The sequence below is a fragment of the Chelonoidis abingdonii genome, chromosome 8, assembly GCF_003597395.2.
Source record: "Chelonoidis abingdonii isolate Lonesome George chromosome 8, CheloAbing_2.0, whole genome shotgun sequence".
NCBI lineage: Eukaryota > Metazoa > Chordata > Testudines > Testudinidae > Chelonoidis > Chelonoidis abingdonii.
In genome coordinates, this window is record NC_133776.1 from 59,640,887 (window position 1) to 59,659,424 (window position 18,538).

General features: G+C 49.9%; 1 protein-coding gene across 1 annotated transcript in view; it reads left to right on the forward strand.

The window, feature by feature from the left end:
• The first annotated feature begins 16,300 nt into the window (after positions 1-16,300).
• LOC116820095 (transmembrane protein 47-like) overlaps positions 16,301-18,538 on the forward strand; it is a 35,432-nt gene continuing 33,194 nt past the window's right edge. Inside the window, exon 1 of the mRNA XM_032772335.2 lies at positions 16,301-16,660. Coding sequence (XP_032628226.1) covers positions 16,465-16,660 — 196 coding nt within the window. The 5' untranslated portion in view covers positions 16,301-16,464. The remainder of the gene's footprint in view (positions 16,661-18,538) is intronic.

Sequence of the window (18,538 nt, forward strand, 5' to 3'; positions counted from 1 at the left end):
AGAAAGGAAGAGAAGTGAGGGACGAGAAAGATCCATGGACTTAGTGTACTTAGATTTCCAGAAAGCCTTTGACAAGGTCCCCACCAAAGGCTGCTTATGTCAATTAGAGCTGTCTGGGATATAAAAGAGGAGAGGTCCTTTGCATGGATGAATGGTAAAAACAGGGACAAGGGTCAGGAATTTATGTGTAAGGATATGCTAGTAGTGAGAGGGGTAACTAGTGTGTTCCCCCAAGGGTCAGTCCTCAGACAGTCCTATTCTAATTTCATAATGATTTGTAGAAAGGTGTTGGTGTAAACAGTGAGGTGGCAAAGTTTGCAGATGATACTAAACTACTCAAGATAGTTAAGACCAAAGCAGATTGTGAAGAACTTCAAAAAGATCTCACAAAACTAAGTGATTGGGCAACAAAATGGCAAATGAAATTTAATGTGTAAAGTAACGCACATTGGAAAAAATAACCCCAACTATACATACAATATGATGGGGGCTAATTTAGCTACAAAGAGTCAGGAAAAAGATCTTGGAGTCATCGTGGATAGTTCTCTGAAGATGTAGAAACAAGCAACCTAACATTCACCAGCTCCAACTGCAAACAACCTCTGTTAGCCTTCAAGTACTGGACAAGGACATGTCTGTGGGCTACTGCTCGCAGCAGAAGACTGAAGTCAGGACATTTGTATAGAATTAACAACTCTGGCCCTCGCTGTGGGGAAAAAAGAGCAAGCCATTCTCTCCTGCTGCCCACCTGGAAAATGGGCTTCCTGATATCTACCTAAGAGCTAGGGCTGAGAAGGGGCTTCAAGATTTACTGCAAACTAATTTTTAAAAAGTGCCTCTTCCTACTGCATGAAGCCCTGAAAGGTGGGGGTGGGGAGCTGTGCTTGTTCATTAGGGGTTTGTCTAGATGAACAGTGACCAAGATGCAAATTTGCTATACAGTGTGTGTGTAGTAGTGGGATCCACACACTAAAAGGTCCCCTTGTGTACATTGCCCTACTTCCATCTCTAAGTGGGGTAGATCAAAATGTGCTAGGGAACTTCAAGTGCAGAGCAGCAGGGGCACAGGGACAGTTAGTGTGTGGCAGGCTGGTGTGAGATAGATTTACATCCCAGCTTGCTGCACTGTCCATATAGACAAGCCCTTATAGCAGTAGCATGGTCAAGGATAAAGTAGGGTAAACTGAGTTTACTTCTCATTTGGTAAGTATGGAGGTTAGTATACCCACTTTTAAAAAAAAAAAATCACTACGCCACACCACCGCCTTATACACCTCTGACACCCGCCCAAGGACAGAATGAGCCTGGCCTGGTGCTGCTGAGCTCCAGTGATGGTCACCCTCGGGGTGCATTGCTGGAGGAACATGGAACAAAAGGTGTCCCCTAACTTTGCATGGAGAGTATCATTTGACTGGGAGGCCGCAGTGGCGATGACATATAAAGGAAGGGAGCCATTACTCCTTCTGAAAGGAGTGTGATCTTTATAATGGCTGGGCAGAGCACTAGCTGCATTCCTGAACCATGAAATTTCTTGAGCTGGTGGAAGATTTTCTGACATTTTATCATCAAAAAATGCTAATTCAGTGGAGCTGGCACATTCATAGGCGCGTGTCTATTCCATCAGACCTTGCAATGGAAAGCATGTGGGCAGGCTTGCTGGCTCCCCAGCCAACGTGGGCAGTGGGTTCCGCAGAGTTTCTGGAATCCCTGGGCAGCTGGCTTATCCAGCTGGTGGGTTCCCCAAGTTGCCCATCAGGTAGGTGGGAGGGCTTCCTGGGCAAACAACTTCCCACCTCCCTGCTGCTTCCCACAGAAAATTTTCCAGTTCATGTTTTTTGTTTTAGTTCAGGATAGATTTTTTTTTTTCCCAGACATACAAAATTTTCTGAGAGAAGGAAATCCCAGTTCTAGTAATTTCTGTACAAGTAGTCGTGAGGCTTGGCAGGAGTAAATTGCTGCATTTGGAATAAAAGACTCCATTAGCCAGGAATATACGCAACTCTCCTCTCTCTTTTCAGGACTGTGCTCTAAAGCATCTCACTCTGCAGCTGAGGGATAATTGCACTGCTTTCCAAGAACAGCACTAGAAGAGCAGACCCCAGCAAACTAAAAAATGGATAAAAGTCCTTCAAATTGTAGTTATTAATAATTCCCACTGCCCAGAAGGACATCCTCATGTTGTGTACTCTCTGTGGAGAAGTGGTTTTCCCTATCGCCCCCTGCTGAGACACTTGGGGTACTGCACAATATAAAAGTCTCCCCTCAGCCAAAAAAACCACCCACTTAAAATATATACAGTATGAATATATCAGTAGTCTTTAACTAGGCAGAATGTGATTTTTTTCTTATATTTGATGTTTCTTTTTAATAATTTTTATAGATTTAAAAACTCACAAGGAACTATGGGGAAGGGTCAGACAATAGGGGGGCAGATAATAAGAGACACTGAGATTCCATAAGTTAAAGCCTTGTAACCGTTAAAACCCAAACTGGCAACATCTCATGTCAAAATGTACAAAGTCAATATCCTTAAATCAAACTCTAGTAAGTTCTCAAGCAGCATTTTTCTTACTTCATCCAGATGTAAATTTTGATTATCAGTGGAAATATTTTTGTCTCTTTTGTGTGTACGGTGAAATTGACGCTTAGTAACATTTACTAAGAAAAAAAATTCTCCTATTTATAAAGCAGGGGAATGGTAGTGGAGTTAATGCAGTTGGTAAAAGTCTCGGGTGAGTGTGAACTAAAATACACATGGAAAAGAAAACCTTGATTGGGGAATGAGATGCTTTAAAGTTGGGTTCTGTCCTCACCCAGTGCAAACAAGTACCTTCTGTGAATGTTTGTCTTGGCAGAGGGGGAAGGTGTCAATATCTTTTGCAACAGCTGAGAGCAGTTGTAAAGACTCAGTTATTTGTGACAGCATAAAAGGGTGGTGAAATCTATAGAGCAGCCAGGGGAAGGCCAGATGTCAGATTTCCTCTCTCTGGAAAAGGAGAGAGAATCTCCCTGCCATTCACCTATGAAAAGGGTCTTTGTCCTATCTCATTACTTAGTACAGCAGGAGGTCCTGACCCATTACCCTTCTTGGAGGTCAGGTGCAAAGTGGTCATAGGGGTCTGTGTCTGCTGCTCCTAGGGGTTGTATGACTGTTGTGAAAACCCTTCCTCTTCATTCTAGCACAGCCACAATCTCTGTGTTAGTTTTCTGGCTAAAGCATAGCTCAGTTCTATCTAATTCCAAATACCTGATCTTCAGAAACCTGGCTGGAAACATGTGCTTATGGATTGTCGTGAATGAATGGCATGGTGGCAGAGGTGCTGAGCATCCACAATTCCCATTGATTTCCACTGGAGTGGGGCAGGCTCTGCATTTCTGAAAATCAGGCCCTGAATGTTTAAAGTGTACTTTGTGAGCTCAACAGTGTCAAAAGGCTGAGCCCCAGATCGTAAGAGTGGTCATACTGGTTCAGACCAATGGTCCATCCAGCCCAGTGTCCTGTCTTCTGACAATGGCAAACATAAGGTGCTTCAGAGGGAATAAACAGAACAGGGCAATTTATCAGGTAATCCATCCCCTGTTGTCCACTCCCAGCTTTGGGCAATCAGAGAGGTTTAAGGACACCCAGAGCATGGTGTTGCATCTCTGATCATCTTGACTAATAGCCTTTGATGGACCTATTGGCTAATGTCTGTGAAAAGGCAGTAGCTTTTCCTGGAGGTCACCAAGGATATGGACACTTCAAGCATGAAGCTCCTGCCATCTTTTTGGGGCCCTACATTTTCCCCTTCCTGCCCAGATGACAAAGCAATGCAAAGATCTAGGTATGCAGCATGGCCAGGAGGAGGAATTAAGTGGCAAATCAGCAGATGATGATGTTCATGGATCAAGAGCTTGAGGAGCATCCAACAAAAGGTAACCAAGATAGAAGGAGTTAGGCTTACGGGCTGCACCGTAGAGCATCACTACAGGGCTAGGACTGAAAAAAAAAGGCTGAAATTGAGCCTAGACCAGGGGTAGGCAACCTATGGCACGTGTGCCGAAGGCGGCACGCGAGCTGATTTTCGGTGGCACGGTCCAGGCCACTGGTCCGGGGGGCTCTGCATTTTAATTTAATTTTAGATGAAGCTTCTTAAACATTTTAAAAACCTTATTTACTTTACAGACAACAATAGTTTAGTCATATATTATAGACTTATAGAAAGAGAGCTTCTAAAAACATGTATGACTGGCACACGAAACCTTAAGTTAGAGTGAATATATGAAGACTCGGCACACTACTTCTGAAAGGTTGCCGACCCCTGGGCTAGACGCTGCTCCGTATGCAGCATGAGTGGCAGGGATCACTGGGCCTGGTTCCCAGAAGAGTTTTATAACATTAATAGGGCAGCAAATTCTGAGAGGTCTCAGGTGTGGTTCAGAGAGAATCCAGGACTTCTTTCAAAAAACTAAATCAAACCCACCGTAAGATCCTTGTCTTTGGGGCAGGAGGAATCTCTCCTAAACCGACTCATAGGAGCTGTCAGCAACTTGTAAACAGAAACACAAAGCTGCTGAGCAGCCTCAACACCTATTGAAATCTATGGGATTTATTCGGCCAAACACAGAGGTCCAGATCGTTTGAAGGTATTTAGGCACCTAACTCCCACTGAAAGCGAGCCCCAAATCTTTCAATGTGAGCTCTGTTGCAAAGCAAGCCCCACTTCCTGAGCACGTCTCCCATTAGACACGGCAGAAGGTCTCCTATAACCCCAGTGAGACACGGCACTAAGTCCCCCTCACCAAGCCCAGTTCTGCTGGCATTTAAATCAGTGGCCAGGGGATCAGTCCACAGGAGGAAGCTAGGTTGAGTCCTTTGGTTAGCCAAGCAGGCAGGCTTCTCCCATGTCCAGGCAGCACCAGTGATCGGATGATCACACCAAGTTTCACAGGAGAGGGATGATTTATTAATACAGCTGCTCCTACCAGAGAGAGAAAGGGAGCAGCTGGCAGGGTGTTCTCTGTGAGGGCCCTTCAGCTTTTGAATTCTTCCCCCCATCCCCTATTTGAAAAAGGCCTAATTAATTGACTTTCCTGACACACTGCAAGGCCCATTTGCTTTCCCTGGATGCAAGGACTCTGGCAAGAGGTGTTACTGATTGTATTATCTCTAGGCTCTGGTCTGTTTGTGTGGAATAACTGGCAAACAGATTTTAAATATTACAAAGCTTTCAGTTTGCTAGTGACACCTATGCTGCTGCATTTTATAAAATCCTCTCTTTACAATAAAGTATGGTAGCTTAAACTTGGCCCTGGATAAGTGGTAGCTATTCGTCTTGACTGGACTTAACTGGAAAAGTTGTACCTTTCCTCCCTAAAAAGAACAGGAATACTTGTGGCACCTTAGAGATTAACAAATTTATTTGAGCACAAGCTTTTGTGGGCTACAGCCCACTTCATGGGGTGCATGCAGTGGAAAATACATATATACACACAGAGAAAGGGAGCAGCTTGGCAGGGTGTTCTCCGTGAGGGCCCTTCAGCTTTTGAATTCTTCCTCGCCCTCCAGTTTGAAATAGACCTAATTAATTGACTTTCCTGACACACTGCAAGGCCCATTTGCATTCCATGGATGCAAGGATTCTGGCAAGAGATGTTACAACTGTTCCTCTTTTTTGACCTGAGCAGCTAGTCCAAGTTTGCGGCTCTTAACTGTGCCAACTGGGAGTAGAAATCAGTGATAGAACTGGGATAGAAATTGGTTTCTTTGATGCAATCTTCTTTTTTAACAAAGAATGCACAAAGCCCTGTGTTTCTGAGTTCAGAAGGAATCAAATAGCAGGAAACAGCTTTTTTCACTCTCAGCACTAGGAGCGCTCTCTTCAGCCTGCATCTCTGACCCAAAACCTCTTCACAAGTTTCTTCCAGTCAGCCACTCTGCTTTCAGCAGCTTCTTCAGGCTGGATCTCTCTCTTTTCCACCCTCTTTTTCAGCATGTTTTCTCCCACCCCACCTGGTCACAGTACCCAACTCTGCTCACCTGGTGCTAGTTTCTGGGCAGATTCTATTACACTTTGTTTTAAGTGTGGCCCCTGAATTGTCTCCTACAACTCACTCAAATGTGGGACTCATTCCCCTGTGTCAGGTTAAAGGAGTTTTTAACTCCACTCATAACAAGGTTTCACCCAGCTCATAACATATGCTTTTAGGTGCTATTCGAAATAATCAAACTGAGTTCCTGGCTCCCAGCTCTGTGCTTAGAGCTTATTTTCCCCTCTTTAAGTTACTGTGTGATGGGAGGAAGTTAAATGTAATCTCAGGACAGTTAGGCCAGCGATCCATACCAATATACTTGAGCTTATGTCAAATGCATCTCAAAACAATCACTCAAGTAGCTTAGTTCCAAAATGTTCCTTGCATTTTAATGCAATGCTAGTGACAGAAAGTCCTTTACGTTCTAACAGCCTGGGAATGGGTGTTCTCGGGGGTTTTAAATATCAGAGGGGTAGCCATGTTAGTCGGGATCTGTAAAAGCAGCAAAGAGTTCTGTGGCACCTTATAGACTAACAGGCATATTGGAGCATGAGCTTTCGTGGGTGAAAACATGCATCCGACGAAGTGGGTATTCACCCACGAAAGCTCATTTTCCAATACGTCTGTTAGTCTATACGGTGCCATAGAACTCTTTGCTGCTTTTGGGGGTTTTAGTTCTTCTAGCAGGTTAATGCATAGGGTAATAAAACTAATCTATGATTCTATAACAGACAAGAGAACTCTGGGATCTGGCTATTGAATGCTCAGTTCTTGATCTGCTAAAACATGTACTAACTCTAATCCAACTTTGCCTCTAAAGACAAGACCACAGCCTGAGTTGCTCTGGATGCCTGCCAGAAAAGTTGCATTTGTCTCTAGTTTCCTTCTATTTATTGTTACCATCCAGACTTTGTCAGTTTCTGCTCTACTCAGCAGGCCAAAGTCCAAAACATCTGCAACCAAACCAGCAGCAAGTGAGATCTGAGGCCTTGGCTACACTGGCGCTTTACAGCGCTGCAACTTTCTCGCTCAGGGGCGTGAAAAAAACACCCCCTGAGCACTGCAAGATACAGGGCTGTAAAGTGCCAGTGTAAACAGTGTCGCAGCGCTGGGAGCGCGGTTCCCGGTGCTGCAAGCTAATCCCCATGGGGATGTGGAGTACGTGCAGCGCTGGGAGAGCTCTCTCCCAGCGCTGGCGATGCGACCACACTCGCACTTGCGGCAGCGCTCCTGCGGCAGCGCATTGAAGTTTCAAGTGTAGCCAAGCCCTTACTCCGCAGAGACAGAGCTATATCTATTAGGGCAGTTCAGGAGGGCCATGCTCAGCTGTCCATTTTTAACCTAGCATCAGCATTGCCACCTCTAGTAATCAGAAATCATGGGACTGGCTTAAACGATCACAAGGTCATAAAACAATAATTGTTGGGTTCTTTTTTATTTGCCTTCTGGCTTTTGCATCTTTAGGGTTCATATTTCCAGGCTCTTCAATGCACCTCTGAGGGCAAGAAACCTAATTATTTACATTTTCTTTTTAAGCAGGATTCTCCCATAACTGGTTGACTTCAGGAGCTGGGCTTTTTATGATACTTCATGTTCTGTGACCTATGATAAAATCTTGCAAGCTGACAACACAGGCTGCTTTCCAGATACTGCAAATTAAACTGCTAGAAGGCAGTTTGAATAGAGTGTGGGGGAGGATCAGACTCTCATCTGTGAGATTCATTCACCTTCTCCTGTGCTACTAACTCCTTTGCTGCTGCTGCTGACTCTTGCATTCCCATCATGCTCTTGCTGGATCAATCAGCACTTAAGCTAGTGTCCTGAGCTGGGACCTTTAACGAATGTCCCTATGAAATGGACAGAAAATCATTCTGTTCAATCTGCTCATGGCTCAGCGAGCCCTGAGATGCACCTTCCTGGATTAATCTGCCCATGAGGAAGGCCACAAATATAATCTTTCACTCCCTTGCTCCTTCACTTCTGTCTTCCAGTAGATCACTTCATGGGCATGTGAGCCCCATGTTGGCTGGTTGCATAGATCCCTGCCTCATGGGGAAGGCTTAGGGTGGGAAAGCAGTCTGTTAATGGCTGACTGCTTTGGGGCCAAGCTAGCATACAACTGCATGGGAGGAGAAGGGAGGGAGACATTGATACCCACGGTCTGGTGCCAGCACTTTACTGAAATATGCCAAAATCTAACAGGACTAAAACCATCCTTTTAATCCACTGAGGTCCTAAATCAGGGATAGGACACCTATGGCACATGTGCCGCCTTCAGCACGCAAGCTGATTTTCAGTGGTACTCACACTGCCTGGGTCTTGGCCACTGATCTGGGGGGCTCTGCATTTTAATTTAATTTTAAATGAAGCTTCTTAAACATTTAAAAAACCTTATTTACTTTACATACAACCACAGTTTAGTTATATATTATAGACTTATAGAAAGAGACCTTCTAAAAATGTTAAAATGTATGACTGGCACACCAAACCTTAAATTAGAGTGAATACATGAAGACTTGGCACAGCACTTCTGAAAGGTTGCTGACCTCTGTCCTAGATATTCCTGAATTCTTCTTCGAGTGATTGCTCATGTGCATTCCACAATAGGTGTGCGTGCTTGCCATGTGGACCAGTGCTGTTTCTCCCTTAGCAGTACCTGTAGGGGAGCGCCCCTAGTGACCCCTGGAGTGTTGCTGCCATGGCGTGGTATAAGGGGCACTGCGCGCTCTCCCCACTGTCAGTTCCTTCTTGCCGCCAGCGAAGGTGCTTCGGAACTGCTCTGCTCCAGTTCTGCTGTAGCTTTCCCTCTTTGGACTTTGTTAGTTCGTAGTTAGTTAGTACCTGTAGTTACGGGGGGAAAAAAAGGTTTAGTTAGAATAGTTAAGTGCGCCCACATTGGGGCATGTGACACTTATAACAGGCCTATGCCCGTGAGTGATCCGCACATGGACTATTTACGCTGTCTGGGGAAACCCACCTCAGCAACCGCTGCAAAATTTGCAGATCCTTCAAACCTCGCACCAAGAAGGAGCGGGACATACGCCTCCGAGCCATTTTGACGGAGTCGGCCCTGACCCTGACACTGCTGCGCCGCTCCGAGTCGGCACCGAGAACTGCTGCATCGGTGCATGGCTACCCAACGGTGCCCTCTACCAGTCAGCACTGCTTCCCGTCCATGGGACCCTCTAAAAAGGCGAAGAAGAAGTCTTCTCCGCCAAGACACTGGAGCAAGGCTGTGGGAGACACTAGACACACGTTGGGCAGCTCTTGGTCTCCTTTGGCCTCGCGGCCTCCGCCTCAAGTCAAGTGGAGTAGCCCAGCCCACTCCAAGCCAACCTCCCCAGATGCTAGTGGCCACATTTGGGTGCCCTTCACGCCAGAGGCCCTGCAGGCAGCTCAAGACATTATGTCTCTACTGGTACCAGTTGTACCGACATCAGCAGCTCCCCAGTCCAGAGGCATGCTGCGACTCGACCCCCACAGTCACCGCCTGGACGGTACCGCTCATGGTCAAGGGAAGGTTTTCAATGCCATTCCCTCCACAGTGACTGTCCCATGTGCAGCCCATGCCAGTTCCCATCAACCCCCACCAAGTTGTCTGGCTCTGTGTCGAGCCACAGGGTTCCAGACTCCACTCCGCCTTGAGGGAACACAGACCTCGTGATGACAGCATGCCTCACCGAGACTGGGACAGATGGCACTGGAGGTTGCTATCTCCAAGAAGCTATTGTCACCCCTTGCGGTATGGATGTTGATGCGCTCCCGCTCTTCATCCCATTCGAGGTCTCCACCATGGCACCACTCCCACAGCCCCAGGCATAGATCGCCAGCATCCTGCCATTGCGAATCTGCCTGTTGAAGCCATTTGCAGAGTAGCTGCTACAGATGATATTCCCGCTCCTCCACACCAGGATCACAGTCTCATGTCTGGCACCGCTCCTGACGCTGTCACTCGTCCCTGGTAGCGGTAGATCATATGCCAGCCTGACTTTCCTTCAAAGTTGCCAGGCGGGGCAGTCTGCTCTGGGCTCCCTGGCCAGCTCCCTGGTACCAATGGGCCCCATGGGCCCTGACACAGCCCCTGGTGTGTCCTCTCAGTGGCCGGAGCCTCGAAAAGACCATCAGCCTTCCTTTCTCAGCCTTCAAAAAAGGGTCAGCGGAGTGCTCATCCCCAGTCCTGCACCTAGAAGGAGACCAAGTGGTGGGACCTGCGGCACGGGTGGGGACACAGAGCACCACACCCCCCATCCTCATCCTCATCCTCCCCCAATGAGGCAATCATGGCTCCTCTGCCTCCTGTCCCATAGTAGGACACGAAAACCCATCAAGAACCTACAAGCTGAGGAGGTGGAGGAACCCTTGGACTCCCTCTTCAATGTCCTCTTGGCTTCAGCACCAGCCATGGTGGCTCTCCCACTCCATGAAGGGGTGGCAAAGATCTCGAATGCCCTGTGGCAAACCTCAGCTTCCTTGCCCCCCATCTCTAAGAGGGCAGAACGAAAGTATTTTGTGCCTGCCAAGGGGCACGAATATCTGTATACCCACCCAGCCACCAACTCTCTAGTGGTCGAGGCTGTCAACCATAGGGAATGTCAAGGTCAACCCCCTCCTGCTCCTAAGAATAAGGACTCAAGAAGACCAGATTTATTTGGTAGAAAGATTTATTCATCCTCAAGCTTCCAACTGAAGGCAAACCACCAAGCCCTGCTGGGCAGATATGACTTCAATTTGTGGGGCTCGATGCCCAAATTTGCGGACTCCTTCCAGGAGCATGATAAGAAGGAGTTTAAGGCTCTGGTTGAGGAGAGCATGGCTGCCATCAGGGTGGCCCTTCAGGCAGCCTCGTCCGCTGTGGATACGGCTGCATGGTCTATGGCCTCCGCGGTATCCATGAGGAGAGTGTTGTGGCTCCTGCTGTCTGGGTTATCCAGCGAGGCACAGAACTCAGTCTTTGCAGGACCTTCCATTGGATGGAAAGGCCCTGTCTGTGGAACAAACAGACGTGAAGTTACACGGTCTTAAGGATTCCCGCACAACATTAAAGACCCTCAGTCTTTATGTCCCAGCCCTGCCAGGATCAAATTCAAACTGCAGCTGGCTCACAGTCAGGCCACCCACTCCAGATATGAGCCCCCTTATAAAAAATTAAGGGACTATAAAAAGCACCCACCATGGCAATCCTGGCCTGTTCCTCAGCCTGGGCCTTCTAAGGGGATGCCCGGGGATGACTTACCAGTTTGTACCAGGGATCCACCCGACCTTCCCTTCTCCAGCTGCCTATGTACTTTCCTCCTGGAGTGGTCACTGCTGACCTCAGACTGATAGGTCCTCAACACCGTCTCCCGGGGCTATACCCTCCAGTTTCTTTCTACCCCCCTCACCCACCCTCCCTCTCCGTCCCTCTTCAGGAATTCCTCTCACAAGAGCTTACTTGAGCAGGAGATGAGGTGGCTCCTTTGCTTAGGAGCGGTGGAGGTAGTGCCGTCGGAGTTCAGATACAATGGGTACTATTCCTGCTATTTCCTTATCCTGAAGGCCAAAGGAGGGTACAGGCCCATCCTGGACCTGCGAGGCCTGAACCAGTACATGGTAAAGCTCAGGTTTCGCATGGTCTCTCTGGCCTCCATCATCCCCTCCCTGGATCCAGGAGACTGGTACGCCACCCTCGATCTATAGGACACATACTTCCCCATTCATATATTCGAGGGCCACAGGCATTTCCTCTGCTTCACAGTAGGACAGGAGCACTACCAGTTCACTGTCCTCCCATTTGGCCTATCAACAGCTCCCAAAGTCTTCATAAAGGGTATGTCTGTGGTAGCGACCTCCCTCAGGCATTGGGGGTGGGGTGAGGTGTCCAGATCTTTCCCTACCTTGACGAAAGGCTGGTCAAGGGCAGCTCCAGCTGTTTCACGGGGCAGGGAGGGAGGGGGGCAGAGGGTGAACACAGTGCGCTGGGGGAAAAGGTGGGGCTGGGATTTGGGGAAGGGATCCAATGGGGCAGGGAGGGGGCAGAGTTGGGGCAGGGACTTTGGGGAAGGGCTTGGAATGGGGGCAGGGCCAGGGGCGGGGAAAGGGTGGAGTCGGGGCAAGGGTGGGGGGTGTGAGCACCCACCAACACCGGAGAAAGTTGGCGCCTATGCCCAAGTGGACCTTTTGTGACCTGATAGAACTGCTGGTGTCCCCGTTTCTGCTCCAGGGGAGGGTTGAGCATTGGCACGATCTCCGACACCTTCCTTCTGTCCTGGTCAGGTCAGCTTTTCTGTGCCTTTCCCCCAATTCCACTGATCAGCAAGGTCTTGGAAAAAACAAAGACGGACAGGGCCCATGTCCTTCTTATCAACCCAGCATGGCCTAGGCAAGTATGGGACTCTCACGAGCTTGGCAGTCACCCTGCCGTGGATGTTGCCAACTCACCTGGACCTGCTTTCCCAGGACCAAGGTCACCTCCTCCACCCCAACCTAGCAGCCCTGCACCTCACAGCGTGGCTGCTAAATTGTTACACCGGGAGGAGAGGACTTGCTCAGAAGGCATTCAGTGCGTCCTTCTGGAGAGCAGGAGGCCCTCCACACGTCAGGGCTACCTGGCAAAATGGTCTCGGTTTTCCTGATGGCTGCTGATCAGAGCGTCTTTCCAGTGGCTGCTCTGATCCAGCTTATACTAGACTACCTCCTTCATCTTAGAGCCGAGGGCCTAGAACCCTCATCTGTCAAGGTGCACCTGGCAGCCATATCGGCCTTCCACCCGCCAGTGCAGGGCCACATGATATTCTCATGCCATGACTGGTCAATTCCTTAAGGGCTTGGATCACCTCTTTCCATATGTTAGACCCCCAGTGGGACCTGAACTTGGTGCTGGCCAGGCTAACTAGACCTCCATTTGAGCCACTTGCTACATGCTCCAAGTCACACTTCTCATGGAAAGTAGGCTTTCTGGTGGTGATCATGCCCGCTAGAAAGGTTTCAGAACTCCAGGCCCTGATCTCCGAACCCCAGTACACAGTGTTCCATAAGGAGAAGGTCCAGCTCTGCCAACACCCTTCGTTCCTCCCTAAGGTGGTCTCTTCCTATCATATGGGTCAGGACATTTTCCTGCTGGTGCTCTGTCCCAAACCACATGCGTCCAGTGAGGAGCACCGCCTCCACATGCTAGATGTGAGACAGGCTCTTGCCTTTTACCTGGAATATACAAAGCCGTTCAGGAAGTCTTCGCAACTGTTCGTCGCCTCGGCCGAACACATGAAAGGTTGGCCAATCTCTGCTCAGCGGCTCTCCAACTGGATCATTTCATGTATCCATATTTGTTACGATCTGGCGGGAGTTCCCCCGCCACCAATTGTGAGGGCACGCTCAACTAGGGCTCTAGCCTCGTCGGCTGCCTTTCTGGTCCATGTCCCTATTCAGGACATCTGTAGGGTTGCCCCATGGTTGTCAGTCCACATGTTCACCTCACATTATGCGATTATCTTCCAAACCAGGGAGGACGCCGAGTTCGGCAGGGCAGTGCTCTGCTCTGAGTGTCTGTGAACTCCTACCCACCTCCAAGAGATATAGCTTGGAATCACCTATTGTGGAATGCACATGAGCAAACACTTGAAGAAGAAAAGACAGTTACCTTTTCCGTAACTGATGTTCTTCGAAACGTGTTGCTCGTGTCTATTCCACTTCCCGCCCTCCTTCCCCTCTGTCGGAGTTATCTGACTTAATGCCAGCTCATGCCAACACCAGGGCTGGGACACCAGTCCAGGCTGGCTCATGAAGGATTCTCTGGCAGAGTTTCCCGTTATTTCAGCTCTGGGGTGGGGCACTGACCTACCATCAAACTCCCCAGCAAGAGAAGTCTCCCTTTTCCTTAAATGCCTTTTGATTGGTTTGACTTCTCTTCATTTTATGCCTTCTCTTCCTCATGCCTGCATGCTTAACTTTTTTCCTACTACCTGCTGTAGCATGAGCTGTGGTACTGCGGTATACTTCATGGCTTGTCACATTATCTGCCACCCTTGTTCTCTGACCTAGCTACAAAACAGTGTGATCACTGGAGAGACTCCCATGCCCCCTCCCCCTTACCCTCCACTGAGCCAGAGGCTTGGAGTTGTCCAACAGGAGTCACAGGACTCACCCTAACCCTGGCATGTGAGCGCTCTGGGGCTGTACAGAACCTAACACATTGAGCCCTGCGCTGGTGCCTAGATCTCCTCAAGGCATTACCACAATATAAATGGTTAACAGGGTTGGGAGGGAGGATATAGTAAAGGGATGGGAGAGCACAAGTAATAGGGTAGGGGTGGGAGGGGGAAGAGATGAGGGAGTGACAGCAAGGTCTAGAATGAGAGCAAGTCTACGCTACAGAAGCAGAGCATCATATCATAGACACTTCCGACAGCAACGGAAGAGGGTATTCTGTTGATTGATAATCCACCTTCCCTGAGTGAAATAATTCTTCAGTCAAATAATTTTCTGTTTACCTTGCCTTGTCTACACTGGGAGTTAGCTTGGCTTACCTCTAGCATCTGTGTGTGTATGGAAAGGGGAAATTAGCTTAGCTTACCTCTAGCATTTGTGTGTGTGTGTGAGCAGGAACGGTGCCAGGGTTTTTGGTGCCCTAGGCGCAGGGCCGGCTCTAGCCATTTTGCCGCCCCAAGCACGGCAGCACGCCGCGGGGGCGCTTTGCCGCTCGCCGGTCTCGCAGCTCCGGTGGACCTCCCACAGGCGTTCCTGCGGAGGGTCCGCTGGTCCCGCAGCTCCGATGGACCTGCCGCAGGCATGCCTGTGGATGCTCCACCTGAGCCACGGGACCAGCAGACCCTCCGCAGGCACGCCTGTGGGAGGTCCACCGGCGAGCAGACTGCCGCCCTCCCAAATCCTGGTGCCCTAGACGGTTGCCTAAATGGAAGCCCTGGCCCTGTGTGTGTGAGAGAGAGAGAGAGAATTTCTCTCACCCCTGAGTGGAGGTACTAAGGTGATATAAATGTTAAGTGATGCCCAGGGCTAAGGCAAGTGGGAACAGCAGTGAGGGCTAGGGTAATAAGTTGGGGGAGAGAGGAGAATAAAGACTGAGCAAAGAATGGGATAAAAGAGGGGAGGACTACAAACTGAGCATGGAAGGGGCTGAGTGTTTGGCAGTGAGGCAAACTGCTGAAGAAGCAAGAACCCATTCCCTGCTGGAATACATTCTGGGGTGGACAGTAATCTGTGTATGGTCAAGAGCTCTGAGCAGTTCATTGGAGAAAGGAGGCATCTGTATATGTTGCATGTTGCACAATGTCTATGAGGCACTTGACACCCAGCGGTAATCCTACACATACCTTGATATGGTTGACTGGCTATTGGCCGGTATCTGGCAAGACAATCCCTTGGATTCCCAACATGGGCAGCTGGGTACGCTTTCCTCCTGGGCTGGTGAGGAACTCAGTGGGGGGGGGGGGGGGAAGGGTACCTGGAGGGGGGACTTATTTTTTTGTTAAACTGGTATAAGCCTTGGATTTCTCCTGGAGCTTCTCTGACCCCATTAATTTCAACTAGCACAAACTCTTCAATTTCATAGCCCAGGATCCAGGAAAGATGGAGAGAAGCCATAGGCCAGATCACAACTGTCTTACTCTGCTAGTGCCTGGAGTAGGGAAAGGGGAACTGGGATACTTCTTCTAACTAATAGACCACACAGCACGGAGTCTTCTGTGTCCAATTTTCAAGAGCTTAGTATCCAACACACCACTTACTTAGGGGACTAAATGGGAGTTGAGCAGTCTTGAAAATGTGGCCCTGCTTGCTGGTGCTGAGCCCCTTCCCAATACTCTAGCCTGAGCTCTGTGCCACCCTGTCCCTAGCTATAAGAGGGGGATAATACCACAAAGGTGAGTTGTGAGTCTTACTTCAATATTAGGGAAACTCCTACCTCTCTTCTCCACCAATGTCACGGATGTGTTGCCTGGTAGGCTGAAGAATGGGGGTTATTTATTTGTATCCCCAAAGTTCCTAAGAGGGCTAGTCTTGGAGCAAGACTCCCATTTGCTAGGTGCTGTAAAGAGCCAGAGGGAACAGAGAGTGCCCCAATGACAGTGCTTAATTTGTAATGAACGATGTGCCAGGGCTCAAGCAATTTTTTTTGACATTCATAACTGAGGTGGCTGGGGCTCAGACCTGCCCAGTCCAGAGGTGCTGGGGCTCAGCCTGGCACGCACTGCCCAGAGAGAGTCTAATCCAAGTGTAGGAGGAGACACAACACGTGGGCGGGGGTTATAGGGACCGAGACAACGCGGGTGGAAACAGCAGCTGCGGAGAGGAGGAGGCCCCCAGCCGAGGGGGCAGGCTGTGTGCAGGCGGCTCTAGGACCCCGAGGGCCCTGGCATGCCCCAGTAGCGGCGGAGCGCGGGGCTCGGCTGTGCGCTTCGCGACTACCCAGCTCCCGACGAGTCCCGGGCGCAGCGCGGACCCCTGATCCCCGGGGGCAGCATGGCCATGGGCGAGGTTCGTGTCCTCCGGCCCTTCAAGCTAATCGCTCTCGTCTGCCTGCTGGTCGCCCTGGCGCTGGACGTGGTGGCCCTATTGAGCCCCGCCTGGGTCACTTCGGAGCGCGGCTCGCTGTCGCTGTGGGAGGCGTGTAAACGGGCCCCGGACGTGTGGCACTGCCTCAGCACCTTGAGGACAGGTAGCGCGGGGCCGGCCGGCTGGGGCAGGGGGCATGTCCGGGGGCAGCGCAGCTGGAGACAAGGGGCGGTCCCTGGCCCTGCCTCTCCCTGCCTGGCTGTCCGCGGGGTCAGCCTCGCCCCAGTGTGCAATGGTTATACTGGGGCTGAGGGCGGCGGAGCTGGCTGCTGGGGCCACCTCTGGGCGCTAAAGCCCCGGGAAGGGGAGGGGGCAGGAGGTGCGTCCCCAGGGTAAACTAGCCTGGCTCTAGCTTTGAGACTGGCCCGAAGCGGTAAGGGGGGGGGGGGAGCTGGGATTCAGAGACGCAGCAGCTGTGTAAACGGGCTTGAGTGGCACTGACAGCGTGTCTGTAAGACGCTGCGCCAGCGTCCTGTGGCACAAGCCAGAGCGAACATGAGCTTGGTCAGCCTGCTGGTGGCCTGTACTCTTGTGGGCTACGTTATCCGGAGCTGGAACCGTGTAAACGCCCTGCTCCCAGGAGCCCTCTGGGTATCGTCACTCCGAACTGATGGCAGCACCACGAATCCTAGAGTGCGGAGGCATAAAGGTGGCCCAGAGCTTGTCCCTGCGCCTTGGGGCCTGCACAGAGGGAGAGCGTCACCTGTCCAGGAGAAGCATGGAAGGAAACTGTGGGCGGCTGGGAGAAGGGGATGATGTAGAGGGGGTTGCCTGTGGTGATCATGTGATTCCTGAGGAGAGGATGGGGTTCTTGGCAGATAGTTACTCCCTTCCTCTAACACTGGGCCTAAGGGATGGGAGGCTCTGGGGAGGGAGCAGAGTAAGTCATGAGAAGGTCAAACCTCCCTCCCTTCAACTTAAAGTGTAAAAGGCAATGTGGTCTAGTGGATAGAGCACTGGGACTTGGGAGACCTAAGTTCTGTTCCCAGCTCTGCCACTGGCCTGCTGGGTGACCTTACACAAGTCACTTACTGCTCAGTGCCTCAGTTTCCCCATATGTAAAATGGGAATAATGACCTGCTTTAATAAAGTGCTTCGGGTTCCACTGATTAAGTGAGAAGCCTGAATCCAGTTTGAGGGTGGCTCCTTGGCCTGAATAAGCTGAAGTCAAAGCATTTGGAATCTACTTATTGGCTGTCAAGGTTTTGGGCAATTAAATAATGCATCTTGAGAGTGCAGTGCCCTCTCTGATGGGAGTCCCCCAATTAGTGGGGTATAGATCGTGGTGGGAGCTTCACCATGGAAAACTCCTGAAGCTATGCTGGCCAGGGACTCCATACGCAACTGCACCTAGCATAGGGCATCCAGTGCAGAGGAGAACAGCACGTATACTTTACAAAGAGGTTGCACTGGTAACTCCGGGCCAAATGGGGCTGCCATTGGCTCACAGGAGAAATGTTACTGACTAGTACCAGCAGAGTTTTATTGGGCTCCTGGCCCAGCCCATCCTATAACTTGGCACTGAGTCAGCGACCCCGGAGAAAAAGTGTAACCCAGCATTTGCCATCTCAATGTTGAATAGAATGGATGGTCCATTCAGGAGGCTGTATTGTAGCTGTGTAAAAGACCTACATGAACAAGGGAATCTGTTTCCTTGCTGTTTCCTCTGAAGAAACTGAAAACACAAAGTAACAATAGAGAAATATTTTGCAAATCTTTTGGTTAGAGTGATCATTAGTCTGTCTTGTAAATTTCATTACATTGAAAATGTCCCTTTAAACAGATTTCAGGACTGGTTCTCCACTGGTGCCATGGTACAATTCCCCACTCTGAACCTTAGCGTTCAAAAGATGGGGTACCAGCATGAATTCCTCTAAGCTAATTACCAGCTTAGAACCTGTAGCGCTGCCACCAACCAGGAATTCCAGTGCCTGGTACACTCTGGTCCCCCCAAAACCTTGCCTGGGGACCCCCAAGACCC